The sequence below is a fragment of the Rattus norvegicus genome, chromosome 14 (genome assembly GCF_036323735.1).
Source record: "Rattus norvegicus strain BN/NHsdMcwi chromosome 14, GRCr8, whole genome shotgun sequence".
Lineage (NCBI taxonomy): Eukaryota > Metazoa > Chordata > Mammalia > Rodentia > Muridae > Rattus > Rattus norvegicus.
The window spans coordinates 20,892,793-20,911,280 of NC_086032.1; the positions used below are offsets into that span (position 1 = coordinate 20,892,793).

Below are 18,488 nucleotides of genomic sequence, written 5' to 3' on the forward strand. Positions count from 1 at the left end.
ATTCATGAGCAGCCAAAGACAATACTGGTATGGACAGAAAATCATGTACAATGTCATTTTAAGCTTACACAGATTTGTCCTTAATTTTTATATTTTATTCTTAGGAAAAACTCCTATTTTGTCATACAGACTAGAGGATCTCACATTTACATCTATAACCACCTCCTGCACATTGTAAATATCATTATCTTAAGCAAGAATTAAGTCCAGGACATAACAGCAGGACACATTTAGCAAATTAAGAATGCCTGAAGATGAGTAGAGCCAGAAACTGGGAGCAATTGAAACACAATGGCATTACCTCTTTAAATAACCAGAGCTGGGGCCCCTTGGAGAAACGGCTACTTCAGCAGATTTAAAAGTAAGTCTTCCCCAACACTGAATGGGATTCCATCTTCAGACACAGCCAACGATACTACGAACCCTTTCCATGCTTGAAGTACTCTTAAGCAACTCAAAACAATGTATGATGAAGGACAGTTGACAGACATTGTAGTGGAAGTGTATCATGGGCAAATGTTTTCCTGTCATAGAAACGTTCTTGCTGCAGTCATACCCTGCTTCAGATCCATGTTCACTAGAGACCTTACAGAAAGTACTCAGAAAGAAGTGCGGATCATCGGTGTTGAAGCTGAATCGATGGATTTAGTATTGAATTATGCCTGTACCTCTAGTTATTCTGATAGAGGCCAAAGTACAAGCCCTGTTCACTACAGCTACCATCTTCCATATTCCTTCCATACAAGACCAGAGTGCTAAGTATGTTATTAGCCATTTGGATCCACAGAATTCTATTGGAGTCTTTATGTTTGCTGATCATTATGGCCACCAGGAACTTGGAGATCGATCAAAAGAAAACATCCGTAAAAATTTCCTGTGTGTCACCAAAGAACAAGAGTTTCTCCAGCTGACAAAAGACCAACTCAGAAGCATACTAGGTAATGATGATTTAACTGTAGACTGGGAAGAACATGTTTATGAAAGCATTATAAGGTGTTTTGAACATGAGCAGAATGAAATAGAAATTTTCGCCAAATGTCTATGTTTTCTTCTAATGGAAGATGCATCTATTGAGAAAATTTCTCCTCAGTCTGCACAGGCCATAGTCAAAAGTTGTGGAGAAAAGGGACCATCCAACACCAATGGCTGTACACAGAGGTTTGGAATGATGGCTTCCGAGATGATCATATGTTTTGATGCTGCACACAAGCACTCAGGGAAGAAGCAGCCAGTGCCTTGTCTAGATATAGTCACAGGAAGGGTGTTTAAACTATGCAAACCGCCAAATGACTTAAGAGAATTGGGATTCTTGTATCACCAGATAATGACATATACATTGCAAGAGGGTACAGGTCAAGCAGCAGTGAGGTGTCCATTGATCACAAAGCAGAAAATGATTTTTGGATGTATGACCGTTCCATCAATAGATAGCTTTCCAAGCCATCCTTGCTTAGGGGCAGAATAGGCTGCAAACTAGTATATTGCTGTGGTAAAATGTATGCTATTGGAGGACATGTTTATGAAAGTGATGGAAGAAACTCACTGAAGTCTGTGGAGTGCTATGATAGCAGGGAGAATTGCTGGATGATGGTTTGTGCCATTCCTGCTGCAATGGAGTTTCATAATGCTGTGGAGCACAAAGAAAAAAAAATCTATATTTCACAGGGAGAATTTTTCCTCTTCAATGAGGCCTAAAGAGACTCCTGGGGATTTTTAATACCCTTGACTGTGCCTAGAATCCAGGGCTTAGTAGGTGTGTACAAATACTCAATCTACTACATAGCTGGAACCTGTGGAGATCATGAGTGTGTTTTTCACTATTGAAGCCTACGATATTGAGTTAAATAAATGGACTTGAAAAAGGACTTTCCTTGCGATCAGTCTATAAATCCATACCTTAAGCTGATACTTTTCCAGAATAAACTTCATTTAGTTGTACAAGCTACTCAAGTGACTGTTGAAGAACATATTTTCAGAACCAGCAGGAAATAAAATTCTCTTTCCCAGTATGATGACATTGCTGACCCGTGAATAAAAGTGTATGAGAACTCAGATAGGTTGGCCACCATTTTGAGTGTTCAGTGGCTAAACTCTATCCTCAGTGTCTTCAGAAAGTTCTTTAATATGTAGCAGGCCAAAGCATGTCATTGGACTCTCAGACTAAGGAAGCTTGTTTAGGAAATGCTGTCCACATTGAAGAAAGCTAACACTTTTGTATTCAGAAATGGGTGCTCATAGAGATTGTGGTATTGGGAGGGATTTGCTTTTACCTTCATGATATTTTCATTTTAGTCAGGAAAGGTAACAAAGTGCAATTTTCAGCATTTTTCCACCCATGGCCTAAAAGTGTCACCCTAGAATTTTGCGATAAATAGTTGCTGAGAAACCAGGTGAATTCAAGACAACTATGTACTCTTGAAAAACAGAGTATTCCTGGGTAAAGAAATCCAAACTGGTTAACGTGACTTTTCATTTTAAATACCAGGAACAATATGAGGCAATATCATTTATTTAGCTGTGATCTCTCTGACACAGAAAAGCAGTAACTTAGATCCTCAGTCTTATTATTTATATCATTTACATATATATTTTTTGTGTACTGTTTTCAAGTGTACAGGATTTAAATGTGCTCTGTCAGACTGAAGGAAAACTCAGTTTTCAAAATGAATTTTTAGTCACATTGTTTCATATTTCTCATGTGTCTTTTAAGTTAAGCTACAAGGTTAAAGTGGCAGTTTTCTGTCCATAACTTTTTCAAGTGCTAACACTGTCCCATTAAAATTCCAAAGGGCTCAGATTTGCAGGTGACTGCTGCTCGTTTAAGTTAATTCATGTGTCATTAGATAGATTTAAATGGTTTATGAGTCTATGTTTCTCTTTCAGATTAGCATGCTAGTTCCATGGTCGTGGCACTTTACCTGGTGACTCCACGAGGTCTGCTATTTGTGTGATAGGATATGGCTGTTGGCCATTGTTCTAACTGGATTTAGTTTTACAATTCCAAATTTGCACTAACATGGGGTGTTTTGTTGCCCAAACTCTTTTCCCATCCTCTCCCTTTCCAGTCATTGTTAGTATCGTGAAAGTTAACTAATACCATGAAGTTTTAACACCTACTTATAAAATTCTGTTTTCCAGAAACAAGAGTCTTGGAGTGGTCTAATAATTCAGTGGCTTCTAAGTTTCCTATTACAGTTACAACCTCTCTATTTTTGGCCCTCAACAGTAATGAATATTTTTATGTTGAAACACTTGTAGCTGAAGGCGACATAGAAGGAAGGATGAGTGAGTGAACAGAGTCATAGGTTTCTGTACTCTAGGTACTATGGCACTGTTCATATTGAACTGATGAGTATCTCAAAATTAGTTAGGAATATTAACATAAACTCCTTTTTTACCTAAGGCAGGCATTTAGGTTGATAACATACTCATTACTATTCCTACTCTAACTGATCTTTGAATAATTATACTTAATCTCATAGTAGCCAAAAATATACAACTTATAAATTCGTAACTTTATAACTAGCATATTTTATTGGATATTTTTATTTACATTTCAAATGTTATTCCCTTTTCCAGTTTCCCTCCCATAAACCCCGTATCACATCCCTCCACCCCCTGCCTCTGTGAGGCTGAAGTTTTCTTAGAGAGAGTCAGTTTGATTCTCTAGAAGAATATTGGCATGGTTTATATTGGGGGAAAAACGTATTATACAAAGTGTAAGGTGATCAATAGTGTGAAACAAATGGAAAACATTGTCTGTTGCATCACGTACCTCCTTTTCCTTAAACTTTGTAGACTGCTGTACTATGGCCTTACACAGGGAGAGTTCTTTGAAGCAGTTCAAGTGGACAACATTCACAGAATGAGTGTGTATGTGTGCTACACAGCTGGATGTGTGTGGCTTTTCCTAATCTCTTTGTAAATTTTGCCAACCAATATTTTTTTAACTTCTACGGTTTGTCTTGTGTTTTCTTTTTTTCATGCTTTTTAGGGTTATTTCTCTGAATTTTTCGAATTACATTATAGTTTTGTATTGCTAATGAGAGTGAAGATAATTTTTTACAAGAAATAACCGTGTAATTTATTTTTGAAAACTTTTCTGAGTATCTAAGGTTTCCTTCCACTTCGACAATCTCAGTATTTAGGAAAATTCATTACTTGAAGACATGACATAGAATACTGAATTAGCAATATGTATGTACCGTATGATATGTAAGAGAACAAACACTGTGGCCAATACTACTAGATATATTTGCTACTAGATTCATTGTGTTGATCTGTACAACAGTCGATCCTTTTGTCATAACTGTAGGTTGAGGGAATCATCTAAGAATAGTGTATGAAAGCCAATGTTTAGAATTTGCTATGGGAATAGAATATATACTATTGAATTTTGTATGAACTATTTGTTTACATTACATAGCCGGAATATCTTGCCTTTTAAAGTGATTTCAGAAAAGGTTCTAGGAAACTAAGGATCAGTGATATGTGTGGGTTTAGGTATAGAAATGTAATGTACATTTTCATAGTATGAAATTTTAAGTAAAAGACACAATGGCTACAGCAGAATTAAAGATCTAACAAATGCCAATCCTACTTTAAAAAAAATAAAAAGAATGCCTGAAGATATACACTTAGCTACTGAATATTTTCATTCTGCAAACACCAAGCATTTTCTCTGCTTGGACACTTACACCTCCCCTGCTCCTGTTTACTCTCCCACATTGTGGTTTCACAAAAGTGAGAGTTAAAACAAAGTTTGCAGTTTAGCAAGAATCTGGGCACATTACCAAAATGGACTTGACATGAGGCAATACTGTAAACATTCAAAGGCAGAAAACCAATCAAGTTCAGAGACTAAATCTTCACATCAACTCTGTAATTGCAGTTTTCAATGATAAAGACACTAATTAAAATCTTTTAATGCTCATTAAACTCGTAAAATATATCATTTTCACTTTTGTTTTTAAGACAAGGCACTTTGTTTGGATATCCTCTCTCCTGATATTGATAATATTTCCTCTCTTTAACTCTCTAGATACTGTCACCTGTCTTGCTCTGTTAGGTTTCTATTTGAGGAACTTTGAGTTCCTGTTTTTCCAATGCCTATTAATCTGATGTATGCTTGCCAATGTTATTTTAGTCCTTTGCTTTTGATTACTTATAATGACCTGTTGTGACTCTCTCAATAATTCTTTTAATGTTCAGTCTTCTCATCCTTATGGAGTTTTGGTTTTTTAGTCTTACGGAGATTTTTATCATTACCATATTCTGTAAGAAGTTGATATGCCCTACCTCTGTCTACTGTTTCTTCTTTCTCTTTTCTTCAAGCTTGTCTCCCCAGTACTAGAGTGTGTTCATTAGATGAAGGAAATGTATTCTTATTGTTGTCAGATATTTTATATTTCCCCTTATTCACAGAGAAATCCTGGCTTTTTATAACTATCATGCCTATGGTGACTGGTATGATATATATATATATATATATATATATACATATATATATATATATATATATATATTCCAACCTACAGTCCTATTTTATGCTATATGAAGTTCTATTTTTATATGTCTTATGAAATTTGACTATCTTATACCATATGAAGTCCTGACTATTGTATGCCATATAAAGGTGTTCTCTAGATCACCCCCTGTGGTTACACATGTAGGTTTCTTGCACTCTACTCAAATCCCCTTGCTCATTCTTAAGCCAGTTCACTCAGTGGAGACTTGAGTCACAGACTGTGCATCCCCACTCACTTGAAATTTGATTACAAGTCTCAACCACAGTCACACAACCTCTGTGATGTCAAAACCATCAAATCAGTACTAAGACTTCAATTTTACCATTTTCAACAAAAGATTGGATCTGGAATGGTTTCAGAGTTTCAGAGATTCATCACCTCATGCAGGGGAAGATGTGGCAGGGGAGATAGCTCTGCTCATGGTGGCCAGAAGCAGGTGGGTCTTACTACTATATCTCATACTAGTATTTGTGAGGTAAGTGGATGAATGTGTCCAGAAGGCACTGACAGTGATGAATGAGGCATGATAGTGTCAGGTGCCAAAATTAAGTTCCTTTTAAAATGTCCAAGGTTCGAGTTATTTTGAACATTTCTATAATTATATAGTAGAATATAAATGGCATGCACTGTGCTGTTTTTCAAGCAAATTTAGTGAGTTTCTATATGCATCACCTCACAGTCTAGAAATGTGCCATCATAACAGCGAATTTGATTAGAGTTCCCTTAATGCTACTAGGCCTGAGGGACTGGAAGAATTTTGTTTATGTTGTCTTGCCATAACAACAATGGTTAATAACCTTCACATCTAGCAACACATTTTGAATAGAACTACATGTTCTTGCCTCGTTGGCATGTGTTTAACTTGTGATTTCTTCTCAAACTTTCTATTTAAAATTGTTAATCCATTCTCATGCTTCCTCTCCACTCACCTTCATCAGACCTGTAGACCCTGAACCATACAGGCTATTTTCCATTCCCGCACCCATCTTCCCTGCTCACTGAGTCTCTGTGGCATGTCAAGCTACCCTTAGCAGATTGCTATCCCTCTGGACCTCCATTCTCTTCTGAACCTTCTGCCCATCTTCATCAGACATGCAGAGCCTGAACCATACTGACCTTCCGATCTTGAACCAAACAACCCAAAGATACCCACCAGAGGCCTGCCACACCAGAAATATTCAGGTTAATCCTCATTCCAATACTTAACTACAGCAGGAACATTGAGGGCCAAAGCCATCAACATGGCTAAAGGCCCTCAAAACAAACAAACTGAAAAAACAGGAACAAAAGCCAGAACACTATAACACCTTCAGAACACAGCTACCCTATGACAATAAGCCTTGGGTAGCCTAACACAAAATAAGCATAAGAAAATGAACTTAAATCCAATCTTAAAAAGATGATAAAGGCCTTTAAAAGGGAAATGAATAAATCCCTTAAAGAAAAGCCAGAAAATACAATCAAAGAGATAGAGATCTTAAAAAAGAAACTAATAAATCCTTTAAAGATATGCAGGAAAATACAATGAAACCGATGATGGAAATAAAACTATCCAAGAACGGAAAGCAGAAATAGAAGCAATAAAGAAAAGACAAACTGGGAGAATATTGGAGATGGAAAACCTAGAGAACAGCAACTACAGAGTTAAGCATCACCAATAGAATATAGGAGACAGAAGAAAGCACCTCAGCCATAGAAGACATAGTAGAAGAAATTGATACATCAGTCAAATAAAATGTCATATCTAAAACTTTTCTGACACAAAACATCTAGGAAATCTGGGATATAATGAGAAGACCTAATCTATGGGTATTAGGAAAAGAAGATGAAGAGTCTCAACTCCAAGGCAATATCTTGTAACCACAGATGCCAACCTAGATTAGTATACCCAGCAAAATTCTCCATCACCATAGATAGAGATTTTCAAGGCAAATTCAAATTCAAACAACACCTATCCAAAAAATCAGGTGCCACAGAAAATATTAGAAGAAAAATACCACCCCAAAAAACACAGGAAATAAGCAATTCCAAACCAGCACAAACAAAGGAAGCATCACACACACACACACACACACACACACACACACACACACACACACACCAACATCAAAATAGCAGGAATTATTAAAATAACAGGGATTAACCATCACTGGTCGTTAAATTTCTCAATATGAATGGACTCAGTTAAAACGACAAGACTAACAAAATGGATGTTGCTTTAAAGAAACACATTTAAATGATAAAAACAGATATTTCCTCAGGTAAAGGGCTAGAAAATAGTTTTAAAAACAAACAGGCCCAAGAAGCAAGCTGTAGTAGTTATTCTAATATCTACTAAAATAGACATACAACCAAAATTAATCCAAAGAGACAGAGAAGGACACTTCATATTCATCAAAGGAAAAAAAAATCTACCAAGATGGTATCTCAATTCTGAACATCTATTTCCCAAACACAAGAACACCCACATTTATAAAACACACGTTGCTAAAGCTTAAATCACACATTGAGCCATACACATTAATAGTCGGGACACCCCATTCTCAGTAATAAGCAGGACATGCATATAAAAACCAAATCAAAAAAGAAATAAAACTAGCAGACATTATGAAGCAAATGGACCTAATAGACCTTTATAGAATATTTCACCCAAACTCGAAAGAATATGTGTTCATCTCATCACCTCATCCATCCTGCTCCAAAACTGACCATCTAGTCAGTCACAAAGCAAGCCTCAACAGATACAAGAAAATTGAAACAATAGCTTGTATTTTATCAGGTCACCATAGATTAAAGCTGGGCTTCAACAACAACAGAAACAACAAAAACCTACATGCTCTTGGAAATTGAACAACTCCCTGTTCAATGGTCTTTGAGTCGGGGAAGAAATAAAGAAACAAACCAAGGATTTTGTAGAATTCTATAAAATTGAAGGCACAAAACACATAAATTCGTGGGACATGATGAGAGTAGTGCTAAGAGGAAAGTTCATAATATTAATTGCTTCCGCAAAGAAAGTAGGAAGTTCTCATGCCTCCAATTTAAAAGTACACCAGAAAGCTCTAGAGAAGAAGACAGAAGAATAAGAAAGAAGATAGAAGAAAAACGAGGAGGCAGGGGAGGGGAGGAAGAAATGGAAAAGAGGGAGAGGGAGAGGGAGGAGAAGAAGAAAGAGGAGGAGAGGGAAAGGGTGGAGGAGAAGGAGGAGGGGAATGAGAAAAGAAACCACACCGAAGAGGAGTAGAAGGCAGGAAATAATTCAGAGATGAAATAAATCAGTTAGAAACAAAGAAAACTATAAAAAGAATCAACAAAACCAAGAGTTGGTTCTTTAGTATTTAAGAACATAGACAAACACTTAACCAAACTAAACAAAAGACAGAGACACTTAAGACATTCAGAGAATGTCTTAATTCAAAAGACTAAACTCTGCAAAACAAATTCAAAGAAAAAAAAAAAAAACCTCATGATTGCTTATCTCATTAGATGCTGAAAATGCCTTTGACAAAATCCAATACCCACTTCATGTTAAAAGTATCAGAGAGATAAGGGATACAAAGCACATTGCCTAACCTAACACACAGCACAATAGCCATCATCAAATTAAATGGAGGAAAACTTAAATCAATTCAACTAAATTCAACCAAAATCAGATAAAGCTATCATATATCTCCCTACTAGCATGGTTGTTCTCTGAGAGGCTCTACCCAGCATCTGACTCAGATACCCACAGTCAAACACTAGATGGAGCAAGGGGAGGATTGCAAACTGGAAAGGGATAGGATCTCCACAGAAAGACCAACAGAGTCAAATCGCCTGAAATATTGGGGGCCCTCAGAGACTGAACCACAAACGAAAGAGCATACAGAGGCTGAATTTTAGGTCTCCCTGCACACTTGTAGCAGAACTGGAGCTTGGTCTTCATGTGGGTTCCTAACAATTGGAGCTGGGGTTATGCCAAAAGCTGTTGCCTGTCCATTAGCTATGTTCTAGCTGGCTGCCTTGTCTGGCCTCAGTGGGAGAGAATGCACATCTACAGAGACTTGATGTACCAGGGTGGGCAGAATACCCAATGGGATTCCTAACTGCATAGAAGGGAAGGGGAGGAGGAAAGAATTGTGAAAAGGCTTGGACCAGAGGTAGGCAGTAAACGGGAAGTAAAGTGAATGAATAAATAATAATTAATTAAAAAATACAAAACTGTTAATCCCCTTTGAAATGTTTCTTACTGAATTCTAATTAGATGTAACTGCAGAACTAATTTTGTTTCCGTTTGCATATTTATTGGGGTTTTTTTTGTTTGTTTGTTTGTTTTGTTTCCAGGTCATATGTTGTTACTCTTGAAGTGAATTTGTATCAAGAGTCAGAGTGGTTGGATGATACCAGAAAAATAAGTCCCACTGAATCAATAAGCAAGGGGAAGAGGAGCTCACAGAGACTGGAGAAGCAACCACAGGTACTATATAGATCCACAACAGGTCCTCTTGCATATATAGCATAGATTATTCACTTAGTTTTATGGGAGTCCTGACTGGGAGAGCAAGTTAGAATATATCTCCTGTGCCAGCTCTTGGGATGCTTTTCCTCTTGTTGGGTTGCTGTGTCCACGTCAATATGATAGTTTTGCTTCAACTTACACTTTCCTTTGTCATGATTGGTTGTTACATCTTAGAAGCTTGCCGTTTTTTCTAATGAGAGACAGAGAGGGAGCAGATCAAGAAGGGAGAGGATGAGAGAGAAATGGGAGAAGTAAAGAGAGGGGAAACTATTGTTAGGATAAATTGTATGAAAATAATCTATTTTTTATATTTTTGGTTGTGAGCCTAGCCTTTAACGGCTGAGCCATCTCTCCAGCCCTATTTTTTAATTTAACAATTGAACACTTCCAGAATACTTGCTACTCAAAATTCATATTGTTGACTGAATAATTATTACTGTGTGTACATTTGATTCTTTTTACTAAGATACATCTCTGGAGATATGCCATTCATTATGTGTACTTCATTTCTAATTTTGTCAAATTGCTCAATAGTATTTTCTAGTAAAGCAAAATTGCCTAACATTTCATAATTTTGAAATCTTTATAAGTAAATACATCAATTTTACTCTTAGTAGTTTGTTGGCAGACAGTTTCTTGCCCATCAGACACAAATGTTGTCTTGTTATTTCATAGATTTTACATCACTGTGTCATGATTTGTCCATAGAACAGGTCAACTCTATTGATTTTATTTGTAAAAGGGTAGTAATTTTAATTAATCACTTAAATTGATTAAGAAATACCTATGGAATTATAGAGATAATATTTGGGCTCTCTCTATGCTGGAATATCTAAATATAATTTGTCATTTTGCCAGAAGATGAGAAATAACAGGTAAGTCTCTTAACATGAAGAAATTTTAAAAAGTATTCAATGGATGATGTAATGGTAGCAGGGGAGGTCATATTCATTAAATTATCTTACAAGTGATTCTACAGAATGAAACACATAGAGTAGTTTCCCATGTGCTGCACACTGTTGTGAATGTACATCTGGTTAGATAATTGGATTTTAGCATAGAATGATCTAAGATTCAGGAGCCATGGGTAAGTTGGTCAAAAACAATTTACAAGACATCTCCTGATCTATGCGGGAAGATCAGGTGATAGAGGAAAAAATATGTATTGGGTAATTTTACTCTGTTCAAATGCAGTAGTGTGCTAGCTGTGAATCTCACTAAACCAACCACACAGACTCTGAAAGACAACATCTTCTCCCATCCAGGACACAACAAAAAGCTGCTAAAAGTCCCTGCATACTCTGATATGCCAGGTTAAGATTCATTTTATTCTTATCTATTATCAGAGTCAAGATAGTAGCTGCCTTGTGATCTGTTTCCTTTTAAAAGACAATTATTTTAGTTTGAGATTACAGCTATGAATAGTATATGTTCTGATCAAATTACCAGCTCTGCCATACCCACCATATTTCCCACTGTACTCCACCACTTTTTATTCCCAATTTCATATGTATTTTTTCAAACAAATTGAGTCAAATTTGTCTTATCAGCATGTGGCTAGGTATAATATTAAGTTTTGGAATGTTCCTTTGTATTGTAATGTTAAATATTGCACACTAAAGTCTGATTGCCACCAAGCACGCAGAGTTCCTCACATATACCATGTGATGCCTACATAATTTTGCCCCCATGTTATCACGCATTCATCAATAACGATGCCTACAGCTGGGCAGAAGAGAGGTGGGCATATAATTGTTTCACAGGCTTAGGTCTGAGGCAGAGACCAAGAGGAGGAGGAGGAGGAGGAGGAGGAGGAGGAGGAGGAGGAGGAGGAGGAGGAGGAGGGGGAGGAGATGCTTTGGGGTTGTTAAACCATAAGGACATGAGCATGATTGCTGCCTAGTTGGAATAAAAGCTGCCCAAATGGAAACTGCCAAGTTGTAACTCAGGGTTATTGAAAGAGATATAGATGAAATAGCATAGAACATTGATATCTGCCAGCTATAGTGCTGTTAAGTTTAACTTTAATTATAAAGGTTTCATATCTTTTATTTTGGAACTGAATGGTAAAGAATAGATAGAAATTCCCCATTAACTATTTACCAAAACAGGATAAAGCCATCTCCTGAAGCATGGTTAGCCATCACATTCTGAAGATCCTGACTTCATCCATAGTTGCCCTCACCTGACAGTAACTCCTCAGGCAGGGGTGGGAGTTAATGTGTCCCTTATCTATTCTGGGATTATGGTCTGTAATCTTGGGCAGGTTTTGTGCACAGTAATGGGGTTTGTATGTGCAACAGTTTTTCAGTCTTCAGAAAATTCTAGCCGTCACATCGATATTGTGGAATCTCAACATATTCATTCATAACTTGGCTCTTTATGGAAGAGACCAATGGAATATTGTTTTATTTTTCCAGGTTTTGTGACTTGATGAAGGGAGGACTAAGTGAGTCACTATGTCTCATGAAATTCTTGCAAATTTATCATCAGACTGTTTATGATTGACTGCAATTATGCCATAAAACATTGGTCATACACTTACACTGTTGAATTGGATGATATGAATACATTGATCAACATAGATAGAAAAATTTTTAATTCATTTTTGGAAGAAATAATGATGTAAACTAACATGTAACTATGTAAACTAACATGCTTTCAATTCTTTATAGAGGAGAATTCAGAGACCAGTGACATTATGATGTCACTAGTTTTGTGAGATATTCTAAAATCTATGTGCCACATATAATTGAACATGAAGTAATTACATCTTGTCTTATTGAGATCACTCCATCATAAAAGAGATATTAAATGCTCTTATGAAAACAGAATAATTAAAATCATTATTCAGGCAGTCCGGACCTTGCCCTGATCTGAAGGGACCAGGCCAAACAGCTCCCTGCACCCAAATCCTGTGGGAGGATAGAGAGACCTTCAGAGGGGAAGATGCATCTGGGAAGCAAGAGGAGACTACTCCCTGCCCGCTTTTCTGACTCTAGAGGAAAATGCCTAGCACCTTCTGGGCCCCCTGTGCACAGGGACCTCGGAGAAGGCGGCACAGGACTTTCTGGTTGCTGCCGGCATGGAGAGCTGAAACGCAGCCCCCAGAGGAGCCACTTCAGCCTGAGACCAGAGGTAAGACCAACTATTCTGCTCCAAGTGACCTGCCTGGTGGACTCAGGACACATGCCCACAAGAACAACTGGAGACCACTAGACAAGAACAACTACACGTTCGAAAGCAGAACACTCTGTCCCCATAACTGGCTGAAAGAAAACAGGAAAACAGGTCTACAGCACTCCTGACATACAGGCCTATAGGATGGTCTAGCCACTGTCAAAAATAGCAGAACAAGGTAACACCAGAGACAACCTGATGGCGAGAGGCAAGCACAGGAATCCAAGCAACAGAAACCAAGACCGCATGGCATCATCGTAGTCCAATTCTCCCACCAAAGCAAAAACCGAATATCTAAACATGCCAGAAAAGCAAGATCTAGATTTAAAATCACATTAGATCATGAAGATGGAGGACTTCAACAAGGACATAGAGAACTCCCTTAGAGAAATGCAGGAAAACACAAATAAACAAGCAGAAGCATATAGAGATGAAATGCAAAAATACTTGAAAGAATTACAGGAAAACACAAACAGGTGAAGGAATACCTTTTTCTCACCAACTCATGGTATTTTCTCCGAAATTGCCCATATAATCGGTCATAAAACAGGCCTCAACAGATACAGAGGGATAGAAATAATCCCATGCATCCTATCAAAACAACACGGGCTAAAGCTGTTTTTCAATAATAATAAGAAAATAACGCCCACATATACATGGAAGTTGAACAATGCTCTACTCAATGATAACCTGGTCAAAGAGGAAATAATGAAAGAAATTAAAGGCTTCTTAAAATTTAATAAAAATGAAGGTACAACATACCAAAACTTATGGGACACAATGAAAGCTGTGCTATGATGAAAACTCACAGCTCTGAGTGCCTGAAGAAAGAAACAGGAGAGAGAGAATATATCAGCAACTTGACAGCACACCTAAAAGCTCTAGAACAAAAAGAAATAAATACACTCAGGAGGAGTAGAACGCAGGAAATAAACTCAGAGCTGAAATCAATGAAATAGAAAAAAAAGACTATAAAAAAAATCAACGGAACCCAAAGCTGATTCTTTCAGAAAATCAACAAGATAGATAAACCCTTAGCCTGACAAACCATAAGACACAGAGAAGGTATCCCAATTATCAAAATCAGATTTAAAAAGGGAGATATAACAGCAAAATCAGAGAATATTCAAAAAATCATCAGATCCTACTACAAAAATCTATATTCAACAAAACTTAAAAATCTGGAGGAAATGGAAAATTTCCTAGACAGACAGCAGGTACTGAAGTTAAATCAGGAACAGATAAATCATTTAAACAACCCCATAACTCCTAAAGAAATAGAAGCAATCTTTAAAGGTCTCCCAACCAAAAAGAGCCCGGGTCCAGATGGGTTCAGTGTAGAATTCTATCAGACCTTCATAGAATACCTCATACCTGTACTACATAAACTATTCCACAAAATTGAAAAGACGGAGCTCTACCAAATTCCTTCTATGAAGCCACAATTACTCTTATACCTAAACCCCACAAAGACCCAACAAAGAAAGGGAACTTCAGAACAATTTCCCTTATGAATATCGATGCAAAAATACTCAATAAAATTCTGGCAAACCAAATCCAAGAGCACCTCAAAACAATCATTCATAATGATCAAGTAGGGTTCATCCCAGGCATGCAGGGATGGTTTAATATATGGAAAACCATCAATGTAATCCACTAAATAAACAAACAAAGATAAAAACCACATAATCATTTCATTAGATGCTGAGAAAACATTTGACAAAATACAACACCCCTTCATGGAAAGAACAAGAATTCAGGGCCTATACCTAAAAATAGTAAAAATCCATGTACAGCAAACCAATAGATAATATTAAACTAAATGGAGAGAAACTTGAAGCAATCCCACTAAATCAGGGACTAGACCTAGCCAGAGCAATCAGACAACTAAAGGAGATCAAAGGGATATACATTGGAAAGGAACAAGTCAAAATATCACTATTTGCAGATGATATGATTGTACATTTAAGTGACCCCAAAAGTTCCACCAGAGAACTACTAAACCTGATAAACACCTTCAGCAAAGTGGCTGGGTATAAAATTAACTCAAATAAATCAGTAGCCTTCCTCTACACAAAAGAGAAACAAGCCAAGAAAGAAATTAGGGAAACGACACCCTTCATAATAGTCCCAAATAATATAAAGTACCTCGGTTTTACTTTAACCTAGCATGTAAAAGATCTGTAAAATAAGAACTTCAAGCCTCTGAAGAAAGAAATCGAAGAACATCTCAGATTAGGGAAAGATCTCCCATGCTCATGGATTATCAGGATTAATATGGCAAAAATGGCCATTTTACCAAAAGCAATCTATAGATTCAATGCAACACCATTAAAATTTCCAATTCAATTCTTCATAGAGTTAGACAGAACAATTTGCAAATTCATCTGGAATAACAAAAAAGCTAGGACAGCTAGAACTATCCTCAACAATAAAAGGACTTCTGGGGGAATAAGTATCCCTGAACTCAAGCAGTATTACAGAGCAATAGTGATAAAAACGGTATTGCCTTGGTACAGAGACAGGCAGATAGACCAGTGGAATAGAATTGAAGACGCAGAAATGAACCCACACACCTATGGTCACTTGATTTTTGACAAAGGAGCTAAAACAATCCAATGTGACAAAGACCATTTTTAACAAATGGTACTGGTTCAACTGGATGTCAGCATGTATAAGAATGCAGATCGATCCATTCTTATCATCTTGTACAAAGCTTAAGTCCAAGTGGATCAAGGACCTCCACATCAAACCAGATACACTCAAACTAATGGAAGAAAAGTAGGGAAGAATCTTGAACACATGGGCACTGGAGAAAATTTCCTGAACAAAATAACAGCTTATGCTGTACGATCAAGAATCGACAAATGGGATCTCATAAAACTACAAAGCTTCTGTAAGGCAAAGGACACTGTTGTTAGGCAACCAACAGATTGGGAAAAGATCTTTACCAATGCTACAACTGATAGAGGGCTCATATCCAAAACATAAAAAGAACTCATTAAGTTAGACTGCAGGGAGAAAAATGACCCAATTAAAAATGGGGGACAAATCTAAACAAAAAATTCACAGCTGAGGGATGCCAAATGGCTGAGAAGCACCTAAAGAAATGTTCAACATCTTTAGTCATAAGGGAAATGCAAATCAAAAGCAACCCTGGAATTCCACCTCGCACCAGTGAGAATGGCTAAGATCAAAAACTCCGGCAACAGTAGACGCTGGAGAGAATGTGGAGATAGAGGAACACTCCTCAGTTGTTGGTGGGATTGCAGACTGGTACAACCATTCTGAAAATCAGTCTGGATCATCCTCAGAAAATTGGACATTGAACTACCTGAGGACCCAGCTATACCTCTCTTGGGCATATACCCAAAAGATGCCCCAACATGTAACAAAGACACATGCTCCACTATGTTCATAGCAGCCTTATTTATAATAGCCAGAAGCTGGAAAGAACCCAGATGCCCTTCAAAAGATGAATGGATACAGTAAATATGGTATATCTACACAATGGAATATTACGCATCTATCAAATATAATGACTTTATGAAATTCATAGGCAAATGGATGGAACTGGAAAATATCATCCTGAGTGAAGTAACCCAATTACAGAAAAACTCACATGGTATGCACTCATTGATAAGCGGATATTAGCCCAAATTCGCAAAGTACCTTGAATGTACAGAACACATGAAACTCAAGAAAAATGACAAAATGCAGATGCTTCACTCCTTTAAAAGAGGAACAGGAATACTCTTGGGAGGGGATAGGGAGTCAATGTTTAGAACAGAGACTGAAGTAATGCCCATTCAGAGCCTGCCCTACATGTGGCCCATACATATACAGCCACCAAACTAGATAAGATGGATGAAGAAAGTGCAGGCTGACAGGATCCGGATGTAAATCTCTCCTGAGAGACAGAGCCAAATATGGCAAATACTTAGGCAAATGCCAGCAGCAAACCATGAAAATGAGAATGAGACCCCCGTTGAAGGAATCAGAGAAAGGACTGAAAAAGCTTGAAGGGGCTCGAGACCCCATATGAACAACAATGCCAAGCAACCAGAGCTTCCAGGGACTAAGCCACTACCCAAAGACTATACATGGGCTGACCCTGGGCTCCAACCTCATAGGTAGCAATGAATAGCCTAGTAAGAGCACCAGTGGAAGGGGAAGCCCTTGGTCCTGCCAAGACTGAAATCCAGTGAACGAGATTGTTGCGGGGAGAGCAGTAATGGTGGGAGGATGGGGAGGGGAACACACATATAGAAGAGGAGAGGGAGGAGTTAGGGGGATGTTGGCCTGGAAACCGGGAAAGGGAATAACAATTGTATATAAGAAATACCCAAATTAATAAAGATGGAGAAAAAAGTCATTATTTCTTTTTCCTATCACCATGGTATCTGTTACTTACCAGCTTTGAGCAATGCAAGTTATATTTTAACCTCTTGTATAAAGCTTTTCGGATAAAAGATCAAGCAGTGATAGAAGGGAACACACTGTGACCAGAAGGACTTTGATGTTCAAAATGCCCAGAAAGTGGATTTCTGCTCTGTTCCTGCTACAGATAAGTTACTGTTTCAAATCTGGGCACTGTGGGAAGGTGTTGGTGTGGCCGATGGACTTTAGTCACTGGATGAATATAAAAATAATCCTTGATGAACTTGTACAGAGGGGCCATGAGGTCACTGTTCTGAAACCTTCGGCTTACTTTTTTCTTGATCCGAAAAAATCGTCTGACCTTAAGTTTGAAATTTTTCCTACATCTATCAGTAAAGATGAGCTGCAAAATCATTTCATAAAACTTTTGGATGTGTGGACTTATGAGTTGCCAAGAGATACATGTTTGTCATATTCTCCTATCCTTCAAAATCTAGTTTATGAATTTTCTTATTTTTATCTAAGTATTTGTAAAGACGCTGTTTCAAACAAGCAGCTCATGACAAAACTACAGGAATCCAAGTTTGATGTTCTTTTCGCAGATCCTGTGGCTTCCTGTGGGGATCTGATAGCTGAACTGCTCCACATTCCTTTTCTGTACAGTCTTAGCTTCTCTCCAGGCCACAAACTTGAAAAGTCCATTGGAAAATTTATACTCCCTCCATCTTATGTGCCTGTAATTTTGTCGGGACTGGCTGGCAAAATGACATTCATAGACAGGGTAAAAAATATGATATGTATGCTTTATTTCGACTTTTGGTTCGAGAGACTTAGACACAAGGAATGGGACACATTTTACAGTGAGATTTTGGGTAAGTTACATTTTTGCTCAGTAGACTGAA

The 18,488-nt window shown here is 37.5% G+C and overlaps 1 protein-coding gene and 1 pseudogene across 2 annotated transcripts in view; both read left to right on the forward strand.

Moving 5' to 3' along the window:
* The first annotated feature begins 354 nt into the window (after positions 1-354).
* Positions 355-2,515, forward strand: LOC134481733 (kelch repeat and BTB domain-containing protein 8-like; annotated as a pseudogene).
* A 14,849-nt stretch (positions 2,516-17,364) lies between these two features.
* Positions 17,365-18,488, forward strand: part of LOC134478834 (UDP-glucuronosyltransferase 2B2) — a 34,960-nt gene continuing 33,836 nt past the window's right edge. The window contains exon 1 of one of the 2 annotated variants that reach the window (XM_063273750.1): positions 17,365-18,458. In XM_063273750.1, coding sequence (XP_063129820.1) covers positions 17,726-18,458 — 733 coding nt within the window. In that variant the 5' untranslated portion in view covers positions 17,365-17,725. The remainder of the gene's footprint in view (positions 18,459-18,488) is intronic. The other variant, XM_063273751.1, reaches the window with a different exon arrangement.